Here is a 25792-nt window from a genome sequence, read left to right as displayed (position 1 = left end):
TCCAAACGGTGTACTCACTTTTTCCTCCCACTGTACATGTAACACACACAACAGTTCACATGGTCGTTTTTTCTTTCACAGATGTGTTTACAATGCAGATCTATGCGGCCACTGCCAAAAGAATCTACTCTTTCTAAAAGAAAATAATTTGATTACCATAGCTCTACCCCCACCACTCTCTCATCCAGCCTGTGGGCATAGAGTGTGAAGAGTCCTGCTCAGGGACACACCAGCATGCAATGCCTGTGGCGGAGTGTAAATGACATAAACTTGCATGAGCTCGTCTTCTCCTCCAGAGAATTATTTTGAGACGAGTGCGGGGGGAGAAAGAGGTCACGCGGGGTACTTGTACAATCATGTGAAAGCTGCTGTGAGACTGCTCCAGCTGTAGTCTCCTAACCCGGGTGAGGCGTACAGCTAATGACACAGCCAGAGACGGCAGCAAGGCATTTCACAAAATGTCTTGTATCAGCAGCAGAGCTCCTCAAAGGGACAAAATTTCGTAACTCGCTCACAACAAACGCCAATGCTGTGAATTTAAGTTACGTAAAAATGAGGTCATCACTGCGTCAAAGAGATGGGTCTGTGGTGATAGTTTTAAAGTTGTTCGTATCAGCCATAGATACAGCTACGTCCAAATAATCACAATAGAATATGACTCCTCATTTTGTTGCTCACATTCTGCTATTTAAGATTTCTCCTTCTGCTGCAACTCTGGGTCAATAGCAGTGAAAAGGCTTTGTTACTTTTGTGTGAAAAACAAAATATAGGGGTTATATAGGGGTCCTGTCTCATTTAAAAAAAACATAAGCTGCAACCATTATGATTTTCAGTGAACCTTTTTCCTTTTGCTACTCGTCCAGCCAAACGCTCCTAATGTTTAGCAGAAAGCAGAGGCTTGGCGCAGGATGGACCAAGAGCTTCTTGTTTAGGCGGTTAAGACAAGAAAACAACAACAGCAACAACTAAATTTGACATCTGAGAAGGGTAGGGGTGGGTATAGACTATAGAGGAACAAGTTTTCCCTTTAATGAAATGTACTTTTTAAAAATTGTATATAAAATGTAAATACTGTCTGTAAATATTATGCACAGTATTTTTTGTAGTGTTTTGTAATTGTCTGTCTCGGGGACTGCAGATGGAAAGTCTGGTACAAAGTCTGGTACAAAGCATCTTTTCATCTGCTGATTAATGCTCCTGTACAGGTCCCTGTCAAATAAATAAAATAAAATCCAGACTAGATGTTTTAACAAAGCGTGAATGACGTAACATTTAACAATGTCTTTAAAAAAAGAATGTTTAGAGTTATGTTCTTCTATTGTAATAATAATAAAAACTTGCAGCAATACCGTAGCAAAATACCATTGCAGCAATGTGCTTGTATCCTCGTCAAAAACAAACCCTGAGAAGTAGTTTTGCTTCATTCGCGCAGTGTTGCGACCGCCGAAGCGCTCCGATATGTCCTTTGTTGCAAAGTAGAAAGCGCCCTTCACATTTGAAAGTCTACAAAACATCACTGCACCTGCTCTGAATAAAAACTGATTTGTGAGCATGCCGCTAGCTGGAAGAAAAAAAAAGACAAACGAACCCTAAAAGAGAAGTCGTCACTCTATTTTTGCTACACAATAATCAAAACATATATCAATGCATGTCTAAAAAACACAATTCCTCTATAAGTCACACATTCTACAGCGATTTATTTATAAAACACAAACCATGTAAAGACCACGTTCAAACTCAAGTTGCTCCTATGAGCCGAGGTCCCCTGGCTCGGAAGTGCACAGACAACAACTGCAGCCATTCTCCTGCAGTGTTAAAAATGCATAGGCTCTCTTTTATTTATCGCGCCCTTGTCAACATCCATCGCCGTTTGCACCACTATTGCCGCTGTTCACGTGAGGTTTGCACTGATTCCCCGGCCGCCTCTCCGCTGGTCACCGGGTCAACATGCAAAACGTAAACTAACTGCCACTCTAGCACTCACGCGTCCCCTGTGGAGGAGAGGGCTTGAACGCACCTCGTCAGTAGAATACAGAGAGTCTGGGGTAACGTCTCATCAGTACAAGCCCGGTCGCTCTCCTTCCATCCCGCTGTTGTGGCATTTCGCAGCAAAGTAACTGAAAGCTGAAAGATCGAACCAACACCAAAAATGTGGTTTGGATTGTCAAAGGCTGCAAGTCTTCAAACAAAATGCAGAACGCAAAAAATATGTGGCTTCCATGAGCAAAACCGGATAACCCCGCGGTTCAGACCAGTGTTAAAGTGCACATCACACATTAGACACAATTAAATGCTAAAACATAGTTAACAAAATTCTATTTAAGTTTTTGCTAAACATTTTTACCCAGCGTTCTTTGGTCTGAGCCTTTCTGTGATGTTTATTGTTTCACTTCCTTATTGGACACTGACAGGAAGTGACAAAGATAGAGGCAAACCATTTTAAACTATCTCCGTGCCAACCATGTTATGTCAACAGGAAAGTAGTCAAACTGCTCTGAAACTTCACCTCTATCCAGGGCAGGACTGGCCATCGGGAATCCCGGGGGTTTTCCCGGTGGGCCGACGTCCTTTGGGCCGGTCTGACCTGATGAGAGGTCAGGCCAGTATTGCACCATACCGGCCCACAAGAGATACTGCATTATTTCTACTGACAAGGTCCTCACGATATGGGTCCAATTTCATGATATGTCCACTAGAGGTACCTGATGCTTTTTATACCCCTCTTTTGGCATGCTTATGGTTCTCAGATAATCTCATATATAATGAGTAATGGGCCTCTCGGATTTAACATTACTCCTGCCCCTCACATCATATTTGCCATTATAAGTGAAAATAGGTTATTGTTAAGATCCTCAGGCCTCTATTTTTAAATACATTTTAGACAATATGCAAAGAAGCGCATGTTGTCAGGTGACTCACCCTACTGCCAATGTTTTGGCCTTTTTGGGACTTCTATTTTCTCTCCACACCTCCCTAACCCCGTGGTGAGTTTTACCATTTCATTACCTATAATCTACAGTACAGTGGGATAATTTGATTGGTTTTGTGAAGTTTAATTGTGTCATAGTCACGAGAGTAACCTCCTTGAGTGGGAAAAGAGTGGTGCGCACCGAATGGGTGCTGCTGCCGGATGCTCTCTCATCGAATGCAATTTCTCCATCTGTGAGATCAATAAAGTGTCATCTTATCTTATCTTAACGGAACACCCATTTTAAAGAGGGGGTATTATGCTTTTTTTCAGTCCCATAGCACCAGTCTATAGCACACTACAATGATGACCAAACCTTCTGTTGGTCTGTAAATGCAGTAAATTAGAATAACTGCCTTGTATAAAATTGCTCTCTCAAAATGGCTGTAGTGAATGTCTTGAAATAGGCCTCTGTCTCTTTAAGAACCTCTGAGCCTTTCCGACACGCCCCCTCCACATGCTGTCTGTGGCATCAGTGGGGAGGGGGTTCTGCTGAGGAGCAGTGGTCGGTTACTCGGCTGGTGACGAAAGCTCGGAGGCGTCTCCAGGAGGTGGGGGCGTTCCTAGGAGGACTCAGGCAAACCTATCCCTAAAATGGCCGCCATCAGAGTTTTTACAGATTACTCAAAAATACATTAATGTTCCAAGGCAACACTTCAGGCATGTTTTTAATGAGGGAAGGACATAATAACATGATGTAAAGCTTGAAAAAGTCGATTCCCCCCCCCCCTTTGAGATTGTTTAGAGGTTCTACACATGTTACAGCAAGTTGTAAACGACAAGATTAAAACAGTGAGTGCTCTGGTGCTGAAACAACATGCAGCTATTGTCCTTGGTTTTGTATCTTTTACTGGTTTAATTCAAGGGTTTATTGTATTGCTAATGGCCTCGACAATTCCTTTGTGCTCGTGTTTTCAGGGCGGTTTAAAACATTAATTTACATGTGACGGTGGACTAATACTCCGTTCGTTTAGCTCTATAGGTATCGCACCGGGCTCATAACCACGAGTTTGTAAGATCAATCCTGACCCCCACCCACAGGGAAGAAAATCATTGTCTATGGTATGACTGATTTATGACTGAGGGCCGGTCTAGACCCAAAAGTCCCGGGCCGATTGTTTCTGCCAATCCAGCCCTGCCTCTATCTATGTCACTTCTGGTCAGCGGCTTAAAAATTCTGATAAAAATAACTTTTTCTAATGAATTTGCTGTTTCACTGAAATAAAATGATAATTATTTACTTACAACAGATGCTATCCATCTAAACAAGTCATATTTTCAAAAGCATTCAAACCTGTCATATTAAACAACTCGCGGTCAATGCATTTCGTGACCAAAACGGCATAAGACTTCGTACTTATAGCCAGGAAATCGGTGATCTTCTCTCGACTCGTTACATGAATGCAGTGGTTATTTCCTGGCCCCCGTGGCGCGGCAGGGGTCCACAGCGTCCGCCTGTGTAGTGCAGCGGAACAGAGGAAGTGAGGACAGAGCTCGCCCAAAGGCAACTCTCTCTAGCTCCTTTTATGGCGGTGCTCTTTTTTAATGTACCTTTCCGCTGTTTCCTCTGGTGCCATCCTTCCTGTGACTGTTCTGCTCGCCTTTTATTCCGCTGCCAGAGAGTTACCCCACGTCACCCCACGTAAGATGGAATTAGAGCTCGTCGCTGATGCACACAAATGTCAAACTCCATCGTTACATTTTCACTTTTACATCAGATTGAGCAACGGGGATTACAACAATCGCAGGGTGTTCTCCGTAACACAAGCAACGTCTTAAACTGTGGGGGGGAAAAAAAGCGAAAATACTGACAACTGAAGAAGAGTGTGCAATCGTTTGAAATCTTCTGTATGCGACAGAAGCTTTGGGGGGGGAAATGATTTATTTGAGCTGAAGCAACCGAGTCATTTCCTTTAATGCTGTCCCAAGACCAACAGCATAACAACTTGGATCTACACAGATATATGATTTTTCAATACTGGTTAACGGTTCTCAAATAGCTCTGCATGAGTGGCTATTTGAGAGGAGCACGACAAATAGTGTCACATGACCGTCCCAAAGTCAAACCGTGGGAAGTTTGTGGCCCGCATTCAGGGGTGTTGGTTTCTTGTTTTTTTTTCCAAATGTTGCACAATTGCGGTGTGAGGGAAAAGCAATACGTCACATAAGAGGGAATGCAGAGAAAGCGCTGGTGAACTATGATAGCATCTCGGGAGGAAATAAGTGCAGCACCACCAGCTCTATTAAGCTCAGAGCGGCGCTGACTGATCGGACCCGGTGTTGTTCGAGTATTTGTGGGAAAGTATAGCCGCGCTTTCGCTGCAGTGGATTATTGCGTGCTCGTTATGTTACACTGATCCAGGGGCCTCCTGTCAAAGCTGCCTTAAGGTGATTTGTTCTCGATCTATATCTATTGATCTCAGACTCATGCTGTAAATGGAACAGACCAAGGGTACGGGCCGTATACAGCAGCGCTTATATTTTACTATAGAGCAGCTTTTATGCCAGACTCTGAAGCTCGCGTTTTGTTGTGAAGGAAATCAAAAGCTTAACCCCAAGAGAAGGGGAACTAACCTACTACCACAGTAACAGACTGAGCGATCGTCTGTCAATCACTGTCAATCTTTGTCATTCAGTCTTCTTTAAAGCATCTAAAGCAAACAAACAGCCTCCTCCACTGCTTTTTCAGGTAATGAAAAGCCTGATTTATTTCTTGTGGAAGGAAAAACTGTTTTGTTCTTAAAGGGACTTAAAAATGTAAAAAATAAGTATTTTCTTCCCCCTACATGTTCCAACAATGTCCAAATGTGTAGAATGAGCTCAGACCTGTTCACCACAACTGCCTCTAAAATCCTGCACTGTCACTCAAAAAGGTTGCAGTTACACGTATGCCCTGAGGTGGCAGTAGTGAGTATAAAATGGCTAACTTGCATCTAGCCCCTTTAAATGGAAGAAGATCTCTGTGCGCCGTGTGTGCATCTAATTCTCAAGCCTTTTATCGATCGTGAAAAGCAGCTCGTATCTGCTCCCTGAAAGTGGTGAAACATGTTAACTCATCCCTGTCATGTACAGTAAGTGAGTGCTGTGTTTGTCATTATAAAATTGTACAGCGGAAACGCGTAGATCAGATGTTGGAAAGAATTGGGATGCTGCGTTAGGGAAGTTGGGAATGAGTTTGGAAACAAACAAACGTGTGTTGTTTGCAAAGAGAAAAAAATAGAAAGTAAGTGCTTTCTTTGTCATTGTACAAGCGTACAACAAGATTGTATTCAGGTGTTAGTCCTGAGCCGCTGTGACTGAGTCGCACTGCCACTGTGGGCCAACCTGACCCGTATGTTTTTGGTTGGCTGACTTCAGTGCTCCTCTGATCCTCTGAAACGGTGCAGCACCTACTGGGTTTGTCTGTGTTTCAGAGCGTGGTGTCCTGCACTGGTCCACCTCCTCCTCTGCTCTCTCCACTCCACAATAGTCGTTCACCATCTTCTGGGTAGAGCCTAGGATTTCATCTGTTTTATTCTCCAGTAAAAGTCAATTCGCCAGAACAATAGAAGGCATGTGTGGCTTAGCTGTGAGTCTTGCCTGGATACCTCCTCCTTTGTCCCTTCCTCTGTAGCTCCTCTTGTGGCACCTCCACTGTGCTGCAGGTGTGGGGGGCTCTTGGTGCCTCCTCAGTGTCTCAGAAGAAGAAATTTGTAGGTCTCAAATGAGTTTAGCTGATAAGCTAGCTTTTTGTGCACTTTTAAAACGCTGCTTTCTTCAGGACCATTATGGGCTAAACAAAAAATCCACTGAACCCCTCAAAAACACAGTTAAGACGCACAAAAGCATCTAGCAAAACAATGTGGAACACAGAAACCACAAACGCAGGTCGCAGAAAAGGCAAAATCCGCAGCTGCACAAAGAGAGAGGGAGGTCGCTGCCTGGTATAAGGTCTTTAAGTTTTCTCCATCTGTCATTTGAATTGCACACTGGGAGCTGAATTCAAACATAAAGTGCAAATCGAATCGAAAAATCTCAATTAGGTTTGTTATGGCGTGCAACTACCAAAGTGGATGAACGGTGAACGCGTTGTGCTTTCCTTCGTTTTAAATGAGTGGATTGATATTTGTGTGATGACTTTATATTGTTTTGTAAAGACAACGACATACTTCAGCACCTGTGTGTTCGTCGTCACACATAAGGACTGGATTAGATTCTAATCTCTGCTTGAAACAGTGGAGAGAAAAGAGATTTTCAGCAGATAAACGCAATATAGAGGAGGCATGCTCTGGATGTGTTACGAATGAGACGAAATAGATGGAAACATTAGATGAAACAACGTTCTTCACACACCATTGTTGCGCTCAAAAAGTCAGTTTAGCTTTACACATTGACTTTTCATTCGCTAGACTGCATCAAACTGTTCAAGGCAACTCATATTGACTTGTGATTATTTTTAAACCAGTAAGAGCACATGCCCCACACTCTGCCATTAAAACCTCACCTGATTACAGTTAAATTATGCAAAATCATGAGCTTAGTGTCTGCGGCCGCCTGTCTTCCTCTCTTCCTCTCTTCCACTGGTCCACTCCAGTGTCAGCCTTGCAGCTCCTTCCTCTAGACACCTCTAAGGCCTACCATCTAAGACAACCTCTGAGTGCGCCTGCCTGCCTCCTCTCTCTGGAGAATGGCTGATTACCGCTCGCTCCACGGGCTAAGTGGGGCAGATACGCCAGGCTCAGCTGTGGAGATAGGGGGGGGGGGGTGGGTGAAGGAGGAGAGCGAGTGAGTGGATGGTTTCTGCGGCCCCATAGGCGCATCCACGTGCGATGGCACAAAAGCGCACGTCATGCATCCGCGGGGCACGGATAACTGGATGTGTGGGGGGGAGAGAGAGAGAAAGAGAGAATGAAAGGCTAATGCACTTAGAAGGAAATGTGGAGAGACTTGAAACATGCTGACAGGGATATGAGCGTGGCAGCGTGTCTGGGCGGCTGCAGACAGGACGGAGGCGCGGAGAGACAGCGACGATGAGCCGGACACCTCCCCCCCCTCCCACCTGCCGAGAGCAGCGCCACGGGAGCAAAGGTGTCATCCAAAAAGACGCGCGATCGATAAGCAGCTGGAGCGGGAGGCTGCTTTCAAGGGCGTTCAGGAGGTGAACGGAGCCGTGGTAGCGCCCCGGGAGGCGGTCAAGGCGCATTATACAGTGCTATACATCTCTCGGAGAACAGGGAGGCTAAAAATATAGGACTTTGGCAGATTGCACTGATGTCTCTCTCTCAGATAGGGGCAGGAGTCAGTATTCCAGTGTCCGTTATATGGTCTTTTTTATGAGAATTAGTCTGATTATTCTGTAGGGCTGGCAATAATCTGGTGCAGAACATATTTGTCTTTGAGCTTAATGTCTCTGTCCCTTCAATAAAGACTAAACTTAACTAATTTGAATCAAGTCGCTATTTGCTTTCAAGCCAAGGTAACAGCTCTTTGTTTGGAGTTTTGAAAAGGTTTCATTGAAGTGGAAAGCATACATTTGTTGAGGCCTGTTCGAAAGGTCTCCCTTGTTCATGATTTATTTGTTTTAACCTGTTACTTGCTGTCTTCCGTGATCAGGGAGTTAGGGTTAGGGTTATTATTAGGGTTGGGGACAGCAAATGTCATGTAAATTGTGTTTCACTTACACAGATCTTATATATAGTTTTAGAAACTAGAAAGTCTTTGCTTTCAAATGAGGTGTCACACTGGCATATAGACTCTCCCGTCAGTATGCTTTGGGGTTTGTATATACAGTAATTGGAGAAAAAAAGGAAAAATTAAATCAATCAACATGATGAAAAATGATGATGAAAATCATAATACTACTGTATCCGGCTCTAGTTGTCCAAACATTAAAAAGAAAAAAGCAAACATTTAATGGAAGTGTAATACTAGCAGCAACACTGTTAATATACTATATACATTTTATATGGTGACATTTTGTGAAATATGCACTTTGGCCTTGATGTAAGGTGTAAAAGTGAATCATTTTATATTTCCCGAAGTTCACCTGAAATTAATGCTTAGTATCGATAGCGGACCTCTGTCGAGGATATGAATCACTATATCATACTGTATCATGGGGCTATCCTTATATTGCCTTTAAGAAGCAACTAAAGACAAACGCTGCTTCTGCAAATCCCCACTTAACTATGATTGGCTAAATCAATGGTTCACTCACTCAGAGCATGACCAATAGGAGGAGGAGTGGGCGGGGAGCAGAGAAAGCATTAAATCCTGATCTGAAGATCATCAACTAAACAGCAGCTCGTCACAGCGATGAGATCACCATTTACGCCCCTAACATTTCCTAATCGTGCATGTCCTCATCTCAGCAAAACACTCCAGAAACTTGCAATGTCATGTGAAGCCACGCGGGGAAACAAAGTGCTTTTGATGTGGGCTGTCAGAATCACTGAAGATACAGTAGCTGCTGTTTTATAATGAATGCCTTGTTCTATTTAAATGTCTAGTTAACCCTCGCTAGCTGCTCGAACACTAATGAGGCAACCAGATGAAGAAGTGAGTAGGAGTACAGGCGGGAGAGCTCAGACCGGAGATGAGGTCAAGTCATGTTTAATTATCAAGTGCTATTAAGTTTCTTTGCCATAACTGTTGCCAGGTCTTTGCAGTAACGTTTTACGACTGTGTAGTCTTCCTACACAGGTGCTGAGGAAAAGCCCGAGTGCACTCCTGCTTAGATCTGTTTTGCAAGATAAATGTTCTCGTAGCGTCTATGAAGTCCCACACTTCGCAGCTAAGAGCAGAAATTAGCTTTATGTGTCACACTTTGGAATCTATATAAACATGTTTTCTGAATAAATTAGATGATGCAGGAAAGTTTTTTAAAGCCTGCAAGAAAAGCCAACCAGTGCTCAGATGATCTTGATGTTATATTATTCAGTTCTGCAGCTTTTAAGACCCCGCGGAGACGGGATTGTTGTTTGCGAGGGATATTACACTTTGTAAAATATTGCAGTCTTTGCGGTTTGACACAACTATTCGATTCAATTGGTATATGGAAGACTTGCAAAGTTCTAAGGGAGAGCAGAGCGTACAAAGCAAGACACGGACAAAATAGCTGCAATAACCGCCGGAAAACTGAGATGAAAAATCTTGCAGGCGGTGTTTTCTTATGAAGTGGCATTTGTGCCCTTTTGTAGAAACACGTTTACCTAAAGTCCTAAACCAAGACGTTTTCAGCATGCTTCTGATGGATTGCAAATATATCACTTGATTACTTTCAATGTTACTGATTACTATCGCTGATTGTTTTAAAAGTAAGTAAGTGCTTTATTTGTCATTGTACAACTGCACAACGATATTGCGTTCAGGTGTTGGGTTAGTCCATTGTGGGCCAATCTAACCAGCACGTTTTTGGAGGTCGGGGAAACCCGAGGACCCTTCAGTGCTCCTCTGAAACGGTGCAACGCCTCCTGGGTTTGTCCCTGTTTCAGAGCCTGGTTTCCTGCACTGGTCAGAGGAAGGCTCTTCTTCCTGCGCAGCTCACTCCGCTCCAGTCTTTCACAATCTTCTCCTCACTTGCCCCTTTTTCGTTTCCTGTAGCGTCTCTTGTGACGCCTCCACTGTGCTGCAGGTGTGGGGGGCTCTTGGTGCCTCTTTAGTGTTTCAGAAGAAGGAATTTGTAGGTCCCTATATGTCTTTAGCTCAGAAGCTAGCTGTTTGTTTACTATAAAAAAAAACTGGATCCTTCAGGGCTAATACGGACACTCTGCAGTAAAGAATCCACTGAACCTCACAAAAACACAGCAAAGATGTACAAAAGTATCAAGTAAAACAATGTTGGAACACAGAAACTACAAAAATGATAAACCCTTCACATGTATCACATCTGCTCTGCAGCGCCTAAATCCTCCCCAGCTCTGTCCCCACTGACATTGAAACCACATGGCGCTAAAACATTATGACGTAATAAACAACGGACAGTCGCTCAAAACGTAAAGTGAAGGACGGGGAGGGGGGACGGGCCACTGTATGGAGGCCTCTATCTTTGACTCTCCTCTCGCCTCCTCTTGACTGAGTTATCTCGGCCTACTCTGCGGGGGTGGGGTCCCAAAGAGACCAATCAGACCTCCAGCTGGGATACAACACACACGTGCACACAGACCGGAGGAGTGCACTCTGTCTCATTAGGTGATGTGCGATGAGGCTCGGGCGCCAAAGACGCGAAGCCGTGTGAACACACGCGTGTGCATCTGTGATCACAGCCATTTCCAGATGTAAAGCCGGCTGCACGCAGGGCTCAAGACTCACGTCAGGAGGGGAGCTGTCTTGTTTTGAATGCAAGGCGTACAAATTAACAACCTGGATGACGTTGCTCCTGCTCCATGGCCCGCATCCCTCTCCTGCACTCAAACCGCCCACGACACTACGATATGTCAGTGTCGTAATCCAAGCTCCTCTGTGGTCAGAAAATGTTTTAAAATCCTTTCATTTTCCACCGTGTGCCGGCCGCAGGTTTGTGTGGACACTCTGCCGGCGTCTGGTGAAAGCACATTTCAAAAGTGCACAGTCTCAGAGGTGTTTTTTAAAGCACGCACATTCTTTTAAGTCATTGTTTTATGCCATGATTCAAAAACAAATGTGTCCACAATAGTTTGAAAAGAGAGAAAAAAGCAGGACCTGTAAAAGGACCTTCAACAACAGAGCTATGATCGGGTAATTCATGTTCACATTTGGTTTTGAAGTCTGACAACACCAAGCTCACGTGTTTGGAAAGAGGTTGGAATAACGAAGATACTGATACAATTGTTTCTTACATAATGATTTGTGTTTTCTCATAGGAATTTCATTTGTGGCAGGTTATGCACTTACTAGGCCTCCATTGTGTTTGCTGACGTGAAAAAACGAGACCGCACAAACAGTGAGTGCTGGATTTTTGGAAACCCAGAAGTGACACATGCTACAACAGTCCCCTCTGCTACCTTAAAGTTGTGAAACAGGCTTAGAAACTCATTCCCACAAAGATTCTGGATGTTAGGAATGTGTCAAAAAAAAAGTTAGGATGGGGTTTTGACCACCACTAATATTTGAGCTCGCTCTCTTCCGTGGTTTGGAAATAGGAAAAATCGAGCACAGTGCTTTTAAGCCCTTTCTTTCCATTCTTTTTTGATGCTGTTGTTTTTTTGCCTTGCTAAAACTTTAAGTAAACTCTTAGACACATGTAAATGAACATCAACAAACAAACACATTACACAAGCAGTTCGGTCACCTTGTTTGTGCGCTCTAAAGGCACCCAAGAGCAACCCTCTCGCTCCGGGCTCCTAACACATATCTAGGAACGGCCCTGCTGGTGAGAACTGTTAAGGCTGCAACATCAGAGGGCTGCACAGGTCCCGGGAGAGTTGTCAGATCTCCTGCGGTAATGACTGGAGCAGCACCATGGACAGCTACTTGAGTGTTGCATCTGCCCCAACGCTACAACGCCAGCCATCCCCCGTGCGTAAAGTCACTCTGTCTCTACACTTGACTACACAGCTCAGCGCTCACACATCAAGCACAGGCCTACAGCTGTTTGTTATGTAATGAACAAGTGATGGTTTTTAAATAAATAATCCACGTATGGTTAATTTTGGCACGGGCCTCTGGTCTGCAGCTGCAAATTCGACTCTCACCAGCGGCTTTGCCTTAAATTAAGCGTGGCTATAATCTGCAATTCCACAGGTTATGAAGTAAAAAAAAAAAAAAAAAAAATAAAGAATCACAGTGACACAAATGCTTTTCAACTGTTTAGAACTGTTTTTTTTTTTTTACTTACTCGTTTTTTCTCGCCAAAGCCAGAGAACGACACAGGGTTGTAGTAGGGGTCATGGGCACCAAAGAGCGACACCCCCCGCAGCTCCCCCCATTTTCTGGGTCACTCTCCACGGGGGAAACGGTGGAGGGGTCCGCGGGGACGAGCTGCATGTCTCCTGGGTCCAGCGGAGGTTGAGGAGGAGGAGGGGGCGCCTGGACCTCCAAAGCTGGCGAGGCTGCTGCATTATCCGCCGTCGGGCTCGCCTTGTCCTGGTTATGTTGGCCGTGGTGGTGGCAGGTCGGGTCCGGCTGCTGCTGCTGCTGCTGCTGCTGCTGCTGCTGCTGTTGATGGTGGTGGTGATGCTGGAGGAGGTGGTAGTAGGGATGCTGCTGCTGGACCCTGACGTCCCGAAGGTGCCTGTTCTCGCCGATCAGCTCGTCCACTCGCCGGTCCAGCTCCTCTATGCGAGCGCGCTGGGTCTGGATGAGGCTCTGTTGGTTCTGGACAATGGTCGTGAGCTCCCGCAGGTACAGAATCGCCTGCACCGGGTTTTCCAAGAGACTGGAGCTCATCATCGCCGCCGAAAAACAAGAGACGGGACACGGGGTGAAGAGAGATGGAGCGACCGCTGGCTGACTTTCGGCGCGCGGAGGAGACGCGGGCTATGGGGCCGGTGGATGTGGGATGTCCTCGGGGCGGTGCTTTCTCCTGGGTGCTGCTCGGTTGTGGGTGATGGAGCAGCCGTTGCCCTCTCCGTTCCTGCCCGCCCAGCCTCGCTCGGTCTCTCGGTCTCTCTCTCTCTCACTGCGCTGAACGGTGCTGAGGAAAGGAACCCGATCCAGATGTGGCCAGGGGGAGGGAGCGGAGCGCGCCTCTGAAAAGCCACACGGTCAAGGCAACAGTGCCCTCTATCGACTACGGGGAAATGGTGTGATCTTTCATATAGTCTTTGCATAAACACTACAATTGGTTCGGTAGGCTAATCAAACAACGCGCAAACTAACTTGGTTCTAACGCTGTAGCCAAAAGTGATCTGTTTGTGCGCATACGACAGGCAAACTAGCATAAGGAGAATGCAGAAACATTTTAATAACACATTTCCTGAAAATGAAAACATTTTGAAAAGTTAATTGAGATAAATACTAACCTTTTACTTGAAAAAAATAAAAAAAATAATGATTGAAAGAAAATGTACCTGGAATCTGAAAACGGAATCTGCAAAATGTGCAGATGCCGCGCGTGGTGCTGTTGCGTTCGTGTTTTTCCCCGTGAAAAGGAAAGTATCATCTCCAAATTGGTCAAAAAATGAAAATTGCATAATAAGATCCAGATATTGATCATTTCCGCTCCTAAAATGAAAGAAGTGCACTTTAAAACCATGAATGACGTAAACCCTTGTAAAGAATTTTTAAGAATTAGATACCAATTTCAAGAAAACGTATGTAAATTTTGTCAAATTGATATTGAATCTCAAGAACATGTATTTTATGAATGTAGCGATGTGAAGAAATTTTGGGTTGATTTATACAATTGGTTGAAGGTAAAGAACAATGTGCCCATGTTGGATTATAATTGTGTCAAATTTGGAGTATTTATGAAAGACAAAAAGATAGAATATGTGTATAATAATATGTAGATTTCTGAATGTAAATCACAATTTTGTTCTTTTAAAAATGAACTGATGTCCTTGTATAAGTCCCTTAAAATTCTAGAATGTAAAAGTGCCTTAAAACTATGTGAAAAATTATCTGTATATATGAGCTAATGCCCTGATGTTTTTGTTACAAATGTTTATTTTTTGTTTATTTTTTGATGCTGCTTAGATTTTCATGCACAGCAGTCATTTGTATTGCCTATTTTGATTAAGATACATTGTCATTTGACTTTGCAATAAAAAAAAAATGAATAAAAAAAAGTTTTGGTTTCCAACAAATGTGCAAATTTTATAAAATATCTGCTGACAATATTGATAGGTTTGAATTAAACAAATAAAATAATTAATTTTCATGTTTTTGTTGAACCGGTTATTTATTTAAGTGGCGATAATAAAACAAAGCAAAAAAAAACGCTTTCCCTTAATCTAAGGCTATAAGTAACCATTACATGTGCAGTATTTTAATACACGACGTGAAGATTTAAATACGACAAAAAATTCCGAGCATTTGAACCGATTTGAACGCACCTAAACATATCTGAGGGAGTCACGTGTCGGTGCAACGCGGAAGTTCAGCGTCGATGTTTTTGAAGCTTGTTGATAGCAAAGAAAATGAGCGTTTTGGGTTATTCACACTAAAACGAATAGTTTTTTCTTTATCTTTCATCTCTCTACATGGTCAGGTGAGTGTTCGTCTGAGTCAAAGTCCACATCACACGTTTGGAGTCCAAATCTGGTCGTATTCGCCGTTGTTTTTGGACTATTGTGAAATACATTCATATGACAAGGATCCCAAGTCCCCACATTTTTTGATGTATTGGAGTTTGTTGCAATTGCCCTCACATATTCTGCCCCAATAAAGTAATATAGTTTTGTATGAAGAATTAGCGCGTGCACATCGCTTGTGTCATGTGATTGTCAGATGCTGATGTGAGGAATGTGGCTGCTACATCTGCTGTCAGTACTTTGTATATAACCATGTTAAGTTAATAATTGAACATTATGCAGGGAAATCTGCGGTCATCAAACATAGATTATAACGAGTGTATGGCATGGACTTATTCCATATGATAAAATGGCTTTACTTGAACGATGCTGTTCATAGATTTCATGTGTGTTCACTGTCGCTGCGGCTCTTTGTCTGTTTCAGGATGAGTAAAAAGCACTGCCTGGAGGGCCAGGTTTACTCAGTGCCACTTATCCAGCCGGAAGTAAGAAGAGAGGAGGCCATACTGCAGATAGCAGATGCATTAGTGTACTTGGAGACCATATCCACAGACATTTTTCAAAGGTACATGCCATTAGCCTTAATAGCACAGATATGGTGTCTCACATAATGTTTATGAGACATCTGCACAGAATGACAAACTACACGTACAAACCAAAACTGTAAACCACAAAAACAATCCGTAGCTGTAAATAGATTTTTCTGTTTACTAATTAAAAAGAACGTCACTACTTTAAGATGTCTGAAAACAGTCTTAGTGGGTGGCACGGTAGTTCAACGGTTAGCGTTTGTGCTTCACAGCGAGAAGGTCTCAGATTTCCGGCTGGGGATGTTTCATGTTATAAGTCAAGTTACAGCATTGTCTGTAATGTGTCTTATTGAATTCACGGGATAAAGTCTTAGAGGACTTTAAATAGTCTGGGAAGTCTGGACATCTCTGCTCAGACTGCTGCCTCCGCGACCCGGCCCCGGATAAAGTGGAAGAAAATGGTTGAATGGATTTTAAATAGATACGTTTGTTTAATTGATAATTGAAAAAATAATCACTGATATGTTGAGTATTAAAATGATCGTTAGCTGTGGCTCTAGCCATTGGCGGACTTCACATGTGTGTCCCCAGAATGTCATGATGAGTGATGCTGTAACCATTGTCTTGATATTAATAACATGTGTCTCTTGTTCTCGCTCAGAGTGTCTGAGAGTGTGGAGCAGAACCGGAGGCAGCTGCAGAGCGTCACTGACCGGATCAGACTGGCTCAGGCCCGAGTCGACAAGATCAAAGGCAGCAAGAAAGCCACCAAGGTAAGAGCGCTTCACTTCTCCAGGCCTAAGGCTCTTCTACACTCACCTGTTCAAGGACACACTGTACTCTTTCTCTGCCTGTGCTTCCAGGTTTTCTCCAGTGCCAAGTACCCAGCGCCAGACCGACTGAAGGATTACTCCTGTATTTTCAGTGGAGCTGCCGACCCCTCCTCACAGCCACGCCCACGACACCGGATACAATCCAAGATCAGAGCGTTCGATGAGAAAGCTCTCCAAGTATGATCCAGATCACTGCAAATACATTCAGATTATACAAATATAGAATATTTCACTTATGCTATTTTAACTGTGACAGTTTCCTCCATTTGTGACCATTCTTTCTCACAAGACGAGCAGGGATAGGCGCTCAAACTAAATGTTGTTGTGAGTGAATGCTTGCTAGTATCGCTGTAATGCTAACTCATGTCCATCATATTCTAGCCACCATCTATTCCTTGAGCTGTTGGAATATTTACTGTGGGCTGTGAAAGGCTGGGCAACATTGCATTTTTTGGCAAACAGACACAGGTGAAACCTTGGGCACAATACCAGTTATGAAAAGAGAATATTTGTTCCACTGATTCTTCAAAATGTATTTGAGCAAATAACTCTAACTACAAAGTTTTTATTCATTCAGATACGGCAGGAGGTAAATAAAACACTGCCTAACCAATAAAAATGTTGCCACAAAAGGTAATGCTCTAATGTCTGTGTAAGCTCTCAGTCGTACAGGGGTTGTGGACTGAAGTAATGCTCTAATATTTGGTTGCAGCCTTTAGCTCTGATTACAGCACATTCACTGTGACATTGTTTCAATAATTCATAATAATCCATTAATCTTCTGCAATGTCAAAAATCCAATGTTGCATTCATTCCAAGATCTTGTACTGAGGATGGGAGAGTGTGACCACTGTGCAAAGGCTTCTCCAGCACATCCCAAATCTTCTCTAAGGGGTTACAATCTGCACTCTGTGGTGGCCAATCCATGTTTGAAAATGATGTCTCCTGCTCCCTGAACCCTACTTGTGAAAGAGTGATATTAGGGTATTTTCCATATCGACCGATATCTCCGAAACCGATAAAAAGGCTCACATCTCCAGAACCGGCCTCAGGGGAGCGGAAAAACATCACGGTGAAAATATCACAAATTTGGACACCTATTTTATTAAGAAAAACCCGCATCAGTCAACCTCTTACTAGATATATTTCTATATATTTCTGTGATAAGAAACGTTTACTATAAAAATAAATGTTTAACAATAGGCTATTTGAGAGATTAAAAATAAACGCACCAAATTAGATTACTGAAAATATCGGCCTGTATTTCAGCTTTCGGCCATGCCAACCTCCTTCATATCGGTATCGGACCCCAAAAATCCATACCGGTAAATTTGGGGAAAATGGGGCGAAATTGGGGAAAATATTAGTAATAAAAGAAAAGCAAAACAATCTGGGAAAAATTAGGTAAACATTGGACAATGTGATCCCGATGAATCCTGGTATTGCCATCTTGGAATACACCTGTGTCATCAGGGAAAAATAAATCCATGGATGGAGTAACCTAGTCGTTCAGGATGTTCAGATCTTGTTCTTTTGGCTCATAGTGTTGCTGAAACTAGACCTGACCAAATGCAGCGACCCCAGATCAGAACAGTTATATCCAGGAGGACCCTTTTATTTTGGTCTGGCAGTGTAATATTCATCATACTGTAAGTTGATATTATCGTTGTTGCTCAGTTTTCACACTGGTACAGTTTTACTGACCTTTTGAAGCAGGAGAAACACATGAACGAGCCGAGGGATCTGTCTCTAGCTATGCATTTAGCCTCTTAACATAATTACCAAATGCATATTTTCATCTTTTTGCTTCTGATTTGTTTTTATATCTACCTTTTGAAGAAACTCCAGTGGTGCTTGTACTATATTTTCTGCTGAAGTCTGCACTGTGCAGTTTACGCCTCCGTGCTTGTATTCTAAAAGGCGAGAACAACAAAAGCAATCTCGCTCTCAATACAGAAACGCATAATCCACAGACTCCCAGAGGCGCTGGCCCCGACCGTCAAATATTGTCTCGCCGTATTGTGAGAACACTTCGGTGGCATTTAGGATTTTGGCTTATTCAACATTTAGCTGACATTTCACACATCTCTGTCCTGTCTGCGGTGTCCCAGGAGAAGCTGCTGTATTTTCCGGTGTGCGTGAACAATAAGAAGAGGTCGGAGGATGAGACGGAGGAGGGCCTGGGCAGTCTGCCACGCAACATCTCATCTGTCAGCTCCCTGTTGCTCTTCAACACCACGGAAAACCTGTGAGTTCAACACGGCAACAGCCCCACATTCTTTATGACCACACATTTGTATCACAATCAAAATTCAGATTGTTGCATCAGGAGAAGGGCTGGGTACCGTGACATTTTTTTTCAATACCAGTACTTTAAAGGGGGGGTATTCTGCAAAATCGACTTTTTCAAGCTTTACATCATGTTATTCTGTCACTCCCTCATTAAAAACATGCCTGAAGTGTTGCCTTGGCACATTCACGTATTTTTGAGTAATCTGTAAAAACTCTGATGGCGGCCATTTTAGGGATAGGTTTGCCTGAGTCCTCCTAGGAACGCCCCCACCTCCTGGAGACGCCTCCGAGCTTTCGTCACCAGCCGAGTAACCAACCACTGCTCCTCAGCAGAACCCCCTCCCCACTGATGCCACAGACAGCGTGTGGAGGGGGCGTGTCGGAAAAGGTCAGAGGTTCTTAAAGAGACAGAGGCCTATTTCAAGACATTCACTACAGCCATTTTGAGAGAGACATTTTATACAAGGCAGTTATTCTAATTTACTGCATTTACAGACCAACAGAAGGTTTCGTCATCATTGTAGTGTGATATAGACTGGTGCTATGTGATTGAAAAAAGCATAATACCCCCTCTTTAACGATACTTGATTTATGATACCGATACCTGAACCATACTTTTTCAGATACCTATACCGAAATATTTGCAGACCAGAATCAGAAACAGAACAATAATGTGTGGAAGATACAAATTTACAACATCAGGTTCATCTCCAATGTCAAGAAACGGGGAATCATTTGGGAAAAAATATAGAGAAATTATGGCAAAAATTGGAAAAAAATGGGGAAAATATTCATAATAAAAAAATAAGCAAAACAGTTGGCAACAAATGAAGTCAAATTGGGCAAAATTGTGGAAAAAAAATGTATCACATGTATTTATTTGAGCTTAAAGCTACTCTAAGTGATCCCGTTTTGCCGGTCCGGCATCGCTTCATTCCCACATTGCATCGCTAGATGTGCCACAGAAGGAGACCGGTGCTGCACCTCCCTCACCTCACAGCTCACCCCTCCACACCCCTCACCCCCACATGCCCCTCGCACCATGTAAACACAAACACGTGAACAAGAGATCGCAAATGTTTGATGCACAAGACGCAGCGACAGTTAGAGGCTAGTAGTTTTGCATAATGATAGAAATTTACAAAAAGATCGTTAATTGACAAACATCTGACCGACCTGCTCTGATGCAGCTGAAATCCTCATGAAATGTCGGTTTGTTTAATAATCCAATATCTGCAGGAGCTGTCAGGTCTTTTTCCTTCTTATGATCACAAAGCAAAGCAGCACCAGAGGCTGAGGCGTTCAAGGGTCGCAGGGGAAAAAAGTGCTGTACTGTAAACTTAGTTCTAAATGGAAATATTATGTTCTAAATGCCAAAAAAAGAGACTTTCATGAAAGTTGCAGTTTAGGAAATAAATAAAAAGTCTCAAAATATTTACTTTGCTACATATCTTATTTAAGCTGATACCAGTTTTTCATTGAGGCCAGTGAAGTGTCTCGCCCAAGGACACCACAGTAATATGTGCTGGCCAGAACTGGATTGGACGATCTGCCACTGACCACTCAATGTTGAAAAGAATCCATGACAAAACGCCTTTGTCGACAAAAATGAACCCTCTTCTCGTCAGCTCCTTTCATCTAGCTGCTGTTTTTGCTGTGCCTTTTTTTTTTTTTTTAAGCTATAAGAAGTATGTGTTCCTGGACCCTCTGGCGGGAGCGGTGACAAAAACACACACTACCCTGGAGACGGAGAAAGAGGAGAAGCCCTTTGATGCGCCGCTGTCCATCACTAAGAGAGAGCAGCTGGAGCGCCAGGTATGACCCCTGCTTCTGCTAATGTGCTGAGAAAAGTGCATTCTGTTTATCGACACATCTCCAAGGGACGGAAATGGAGGCTCTGGTGGAGGGATTCTGGTTCATTGCAAAGACTGTTGAGTAATCAGATAATACAATATTCTTTGCAAAACTCTAAATATCCGTATATCTTTGAGAACGCGCTAATTACTAACATGTAGAAATGCATGTGATTCTTGTATCGTTCAGCGTCTTCTTTCAGCGTCTTCTTTCTGGACATGAGTGCTTGTAAAAATGGTGCTGTCCTTTTCTGGAGCAGTATTATCGGTCTTTTCAAAGTTTATAAATGTCAAGAGCAGAAATTCTGGTTCTGGTAACACAGGTGGAATGCTGACCTTTCCCACAGATATTCAAGAAAACAATGAAAAACATTACAAATAATTCATTTTCATTTATTTATTTAGTACGTTTTTCAAGGCTCTCATTCGTCCAGGCGGTAATTCATCCTAGTGGAGCTTAAATCGTGGACTGGACTGGGTTTGGTTGAGTTGAGGAGCTAAGAAGAAGCTTCTGTGAGAAGGGTAAAGGTCCTCAACTCAACCATTCGACAATTAGAATGTCTTATTTGCAACAGAGACCTGTTAGTAATAAAAATGTTTGGTCTAAGTTTAGCCCTGATGGACACAGTTTTATCTAGTTGTTTCAGCTTTTACTGATTGGAGCTTATTTGCGTTTCAGAGTTGCTGTATAGATCCTTTTGTGGTGCATTAAACTCTATTACCTACTTTGGGTTCTTAGTGTCAGTAATGGTGCCTTTTATGCTGAAAAAGTTGGTATTTGTGCATATTTGACCTGACCCAGCAGCTGTATGGGTGGTCAGTATGGCGCCTTTGTTTTCGGTCACAGGGTTCTCTACAACGCTCCAGGATCAATTGTTTGGTAGGTTTTCTGGTGAGAGGCTACGTCAGCAAAGAAAACCTTCCAAAGAATTAATCCTGGAGAGTCCTACTACAAGGTCAAATATCCACTCTTTTACTGAAAAATAAATACAACCCGAAATAAATGATGCTTAAATGTGATTAATTGCGATTGATCAATTACAAAGACCAAAATTAACCATACATTTTAATCGAGTCTCCACTAATTTCAACACATAGAAAATTAATTTAGTTTCCTCTGAGTTTGATGTCTAGTTGACGACTTCGAAAAGCTCTACTCCGATGGAGCTCCAGGATGACGAAGAGCCTACACAAGCCGTTGAGGAGGCCGGAGAGCAGCTGGTAGCCCCTAAACTCTTTGTTTTGTTCCTGCGTCACCAGGCTGCAGAGAGCTACTTCTACGTGCCAAACTTGGGCCAGGTGCCGGAGCTGGTAGTGCCCATGTACCTGCCTGACCTGCCCGGCATCGCGGACGACCTTTCCTACAGCGCTGACCTGGGCCCGGGCTTCGCTCCGTCTGGGAACACACACAACATCCCCGAGCTGCCTGCCTTCTCTGTGGACGCCGACCTGCCTGGTACCCGGCACTCATTTAACCAATACTTTTAGCTAATAATCCATAAGTCAATCTTCATTTATATAGCGTTTTTCATACATTTCATGCAACAGAGAGTGCTTTACAGATTTAAAAACATTCTCTCACACCCACCCCTCCCACAAATAAAAACACTGTCGCATTCACACTCTCCGCACCCACCTCCCCAGAGATACATGAGAGAGAATGGGGCGGACTCTGGCTATGTTCTTTAGATGGTAAAAACCTATCTTTGTGATATTCTTTAAAAGAGTCAAAAATAATGCCCAGGTTTTTCACCTGTGAGGATGAATTAAAAGACAATGACTGTAGTTTGGGTAAAAGTTTCTCTCTCTGGGCCTCAGGACCAATGACTAAAACTTCAGTTTTGTCCCGGTTAAGCTGGAGAAAGTTTGATATCTAATCAATAATCTCTTTACATTCTGCATTTCAGATTTTCCTCAACAGCCGAGCGCCGCGCCTCCCCCGCCCCCTCCTCCCCCTCCGCCGCCGCCTGAGCTCGCCCCCTCTCCGTCTGTTCCTGCTGGAGCTCCACCACCGCCTCCACCCCCGCCCCCTCCGCCCGCAGGCCCCCCCACGGACGCCCCGCGGCCGCCCGCCTCAGGTAAAGAAGCTCACTTTGCAATCTAAAGAAATCGTAAATGGAGTTTTTTGTGATAAGCCCAGCTGGACCTCAGGTGAACGGACAGTGGTAATAACGGAGCCGGTTCCTTGTGTGCAGGCCCAGTGTCCGGTGCTCCGTCTGAAGTGGTGGAGCCCTCTGACGGCCGCGCCAGTCTGCTGGAGTCCATCCGCAACGCCGGAGGCATCGGGAAGGCCCAACTGCGCAACGTCAAGGAGAGGAAGATGGAGAAGAAGAAACAGAAAGAGCAAGAGCAAGGTATCCGATAGTACGGTGGAGTTTGAATAAGCGCTGACTGATTTGTTGCTGGATTTCAGACGTTATTACAGGCTGTATTGTTTTATTAAAACATATAGAATAGATGTACACCCTCCATCATGTTTGTCACCTGCCCAACTCCTCTCCCCTCTCTGTAGTAAAAAAATACAAATAGAACTCGTGGTCGGCCTATGTGTAGATCCCTGACATGCCCCTAGCTGAACTTTGCTGGCGTCCCAAATCCAAAACGTGGATTTGAGGCGACGTGTTCTTTGGAGTTAGTGCACTGTGAGTGACTCAGGCTGACAAGTGTGCTCCAGAAATAGCATTTTAAATAATTCTTTGTCTCTCAGCAGTGGGGTCGGCCATGACGGGTGGAGACTTCATGTCGGATCTCTTCAACAAGCTCGCCATGCGCAGGAAAGGTGCAGTATTCATTTGGCGCTTTTGATCGGACATATTTATTTTTTTGCAGATTCAAAGTACATGAATGATTCCTGATTACTAATACGTCTTTTTCTCAACTCTAGAAACATGAACGGAACCCCAAACGAAACAGTCTGATTTAATTTAACATTTAAAGAACACCCTCTCTGATTTACAAAGTCCAACAAGAACACAAATGTGAGAGGAGGAACCACTTAAAATGATTAAATATATATAAAGCCAACTGAAACTTGACTAATACTTAATAGCATTTTATGTAGTATTTCCCCCCAAAATCAGAGGCAGGTACATGAGTGAAATGAACTTGAGCAACTTTCTGACTTCAGTGTTTTGTCGCAGTCCATCTATACCAGTTTGTTTTAGTGTTGAGGACGTTCGGACTCATACCTCAAGAGACTTTGTCGGCAAAAAAGTAAATCCAGGTGAAAGGCAAAATGTCCTCAACACTAAAACAACTCTGAAGAGCCTTTGTCGTCTACTCCAGGGGTTCCCAAACTTTTCAAAGGGCTATATGAAGTATGTATGAGGTTGTTCACATTTGTTAACAATCTCTGTTACAACTGAAATGCAACTCTCGTACTAGCCACATGTGTAGTTAAAGTTACACTATTTCCCTACTTAAAATGGATGCACACTTTTCTCTAACCGCTGCCCAAAGTGCTTCCTCCTCTTCCCTCTCTGCTCCTCACTCCCTCCCTACACCACAGAGGAGAGGATTCTGTCCTCTGATTGGTCAAAGAGTGGTCATCTTTTCGTAGCTGTGAACTAAACCCGGTCCAGAGCCGGTTTTGGGTTTCCATGATAGCTATCCAGATTTGTAGTACCACAAAACGAGGGTTAACGCCGAACTTACCCCGCTTATAATCGTTTCAGGTGCTACACATTTCAAATCAGGTTAATTCGTGTTACTTTGAATACTCTGTACTAATATTTGGTCTAATTTCAATAAATACAACACTATAATTTTTTTTAAATGTCAACCTCCATATGATAATATTAATATTTAAACATCAATGCTCAATACGGGCTGGATACCGTTGAAAGTTGCTAATATAGTTTTGAGTAAAATACTAAACATTCAGGTACTACTGCTTGAGTAAAATATAGGTATTGGGAAAAAAACACTAACCTTTGATGCCTTGTGAGTTGTTTAAGATGTGTTCTTGGGACATAAAGATTTGAACCTGTTAAGTAGTTCCTTCAGTAGTTTATTCAAATACGATACTGCTTTATACTTGAGTAAAATGAACTGACAGCTGCGTTACTCTTTAGAGTCATTATTTTGGCTGTAACCTGCGCTCGTGTTGCCTTCAGGTATCTCCGGGAAGGGCCCGGCCGGAGGGGAGGCGGCCGACGCCCCCAGTGGCGGTGGCGGAGGTGCTTTTGCCAGGATGTCCGATGTGATCCCCCCTCCCCCTGCCCCGCACACCAACGCCCCGGGGGACGAGGACGACTGGGAGGCGTAGCACATGAGTGACAACAGCTCGGACACTTTACAAGCGTTTTATTGTTATTCAAACAATCGCACAACTGTGTAAATAAGATCTATGTGCAACTAAATGAAAACCATGACATGAGATATTAACTTACAGATTAACAAAAACATAATTTATTAACATTTACATAAAACTATAAACAATAACATTTCTTAATAAACTTCTCTCCACGTCTCCACTGTGGACTCATTTGAATGTATTGTAACTTGTCATTCCTTGCGACTTTATAAACAATAAAAAAATGTATATTTTGTTGAATTGACTGATATTTCAAAAAATGTGAACACATGAATCATTTATAAATTCTTTTGTACAGGGTTTGGAAGACGTTAAAGGAGGGGTATTATGCAAAATGGACTTTTTCAAGCTTTACATCATATTATTACGTCATTCCCTCATTAAAAACATGCCTGAAGTGTTGCCTTGGCACATTCACGTATTTTTGAGTAATCTGTAAAAACTCTGATGGCGGCCATTTTAGGGATAGGTTTGCCTGAGTCGTCCTAGGAACGCCCCCACCTCCTGGAGACGCCTCCGAGCTTTTGTCACCAGCCGAGTAACCAACCACTGCTCCTCAGCAGAACCCCCTCCCCACTGATGCCACAGACAGCGTGTGGAGGGGGCGTGTCAGGAAGGCTCAGAGGTTCTTAAAGAGACAGAGGCCTATTTCAAGACATTCACTACAGCCATTTTGAAAGAGCAATTTTATACAAGGCAGTTATTCTAATTTACTGCATTCACAGACCAACAGAAGGTTTGGGCATCATTGTAGTGTGATATAGACTGGTGCTATGTGATTGAAAAAAGCACAATACTGTCATTTGCGCTGACAGATGTTAAACTTTGCCAGTTTTTGTTTCATGTAAT

At 43.3% G+C, this 25792-nt stretch overlaps 2 protein-coding genes across 4 annotated transcripts in view; one reads left to right on the top strand and one right to left on the bottom strand.

Moving 5' to 3' along the window:
- Positions 1 to 13684, bottom strand: part of iqsec3b (IQ motif and Sec7 domain ArfGEF 3b) — an 80866-nt gene extending 67182 nt beyond the window's left edge. The window contains exon 1 of one of the 2 annotated variants that reach the window (XM_079567523.1): positions 12762 to 13684. In XM_079567523.1, coding sequence (XP_079423649.1) covers positions 12762 to 13315 — 554 coding nt within the window. In that variant the 5' untranslated portion in view covers positions 13316 to 13684. The remainder of the gene's footprint in view (positions 1 to 12761) is intronic. The other variant, XM_079567524.1, reaches the window with a different exon arrangement.
- A 1239-nt stretch (positions 13685 to 14923) lies between these two features.
- wash1 (WAS protein family homolog 1) lies at positions 14924 to 25015 on the top strand. 2 transcript variants are annotated; one of them, XM_079567984.1, is made up of 11 exons: positions 14924 to 15077; positions 15545 to 15685; positions 16312 to 16423; positions 16514 to 16660; positions 18595 to 18731; positions 20455 to 20590; positions 21889 to 22084; positions 22536 to 22706; positions 22824 to 22982; positions 23339 to 23407; positions 24744 to 25015. In XM_079567984.1, exons 1-11 carry the CDS (start codon positions 15070 to 15072, stop codon positions 24893 to 24895), a joined length of 1428 nt encoding a protein of 475 aa, XP_079424110.1. In that variant the 5' UTR covers positions 14924 to 15069; the 3' UTR covers positions 24896 to 25015. The 2 variants fall into 2 exon arrangements, with proteins under 2 accessions (XP_079424110.1, XP_079424109.1); XM_079567983.1 differs by having other exon boundaries at positions 23336 to 23407.
- Positions 25016 to 25792: the final 777 nt, after the last annotated feature.

Source organism: Gobius niger (genome assembly GCF_951799975.1).
Source record: "Gobius niger genome assembly, chromosome: 12".
NCBI lineage: Eukaryota > Metazoa > Chordata > Actinopteri > Gobiiformes > Gobiidae > Gobius > Gobius niger.
Note: the sequence above shows the minus strand (reverse complement) of the source record. Positions and strands in the feature narration are given on the sequence as shown.

Bases quoted from the DNA above. Each gene is read 5' to 3' on its own strand.
- wash1 (XM_079567983.1), top strand. The intron at 16,661-18,594 runs GTATGATCCAGA...GCGGTGTCCCAG, and splicing joins TCGATGAGAAAGCTCTCCAA to GAGAAGCTGCTGTATTTTCC. The intron at 22,983-23,335 runs GTATCCGATAGT...TTTGTCTCTCAG, and splicing joins ACAGAAAGAGCAAGAGCAAG to CAGTGGGGTCGGCCATGACG.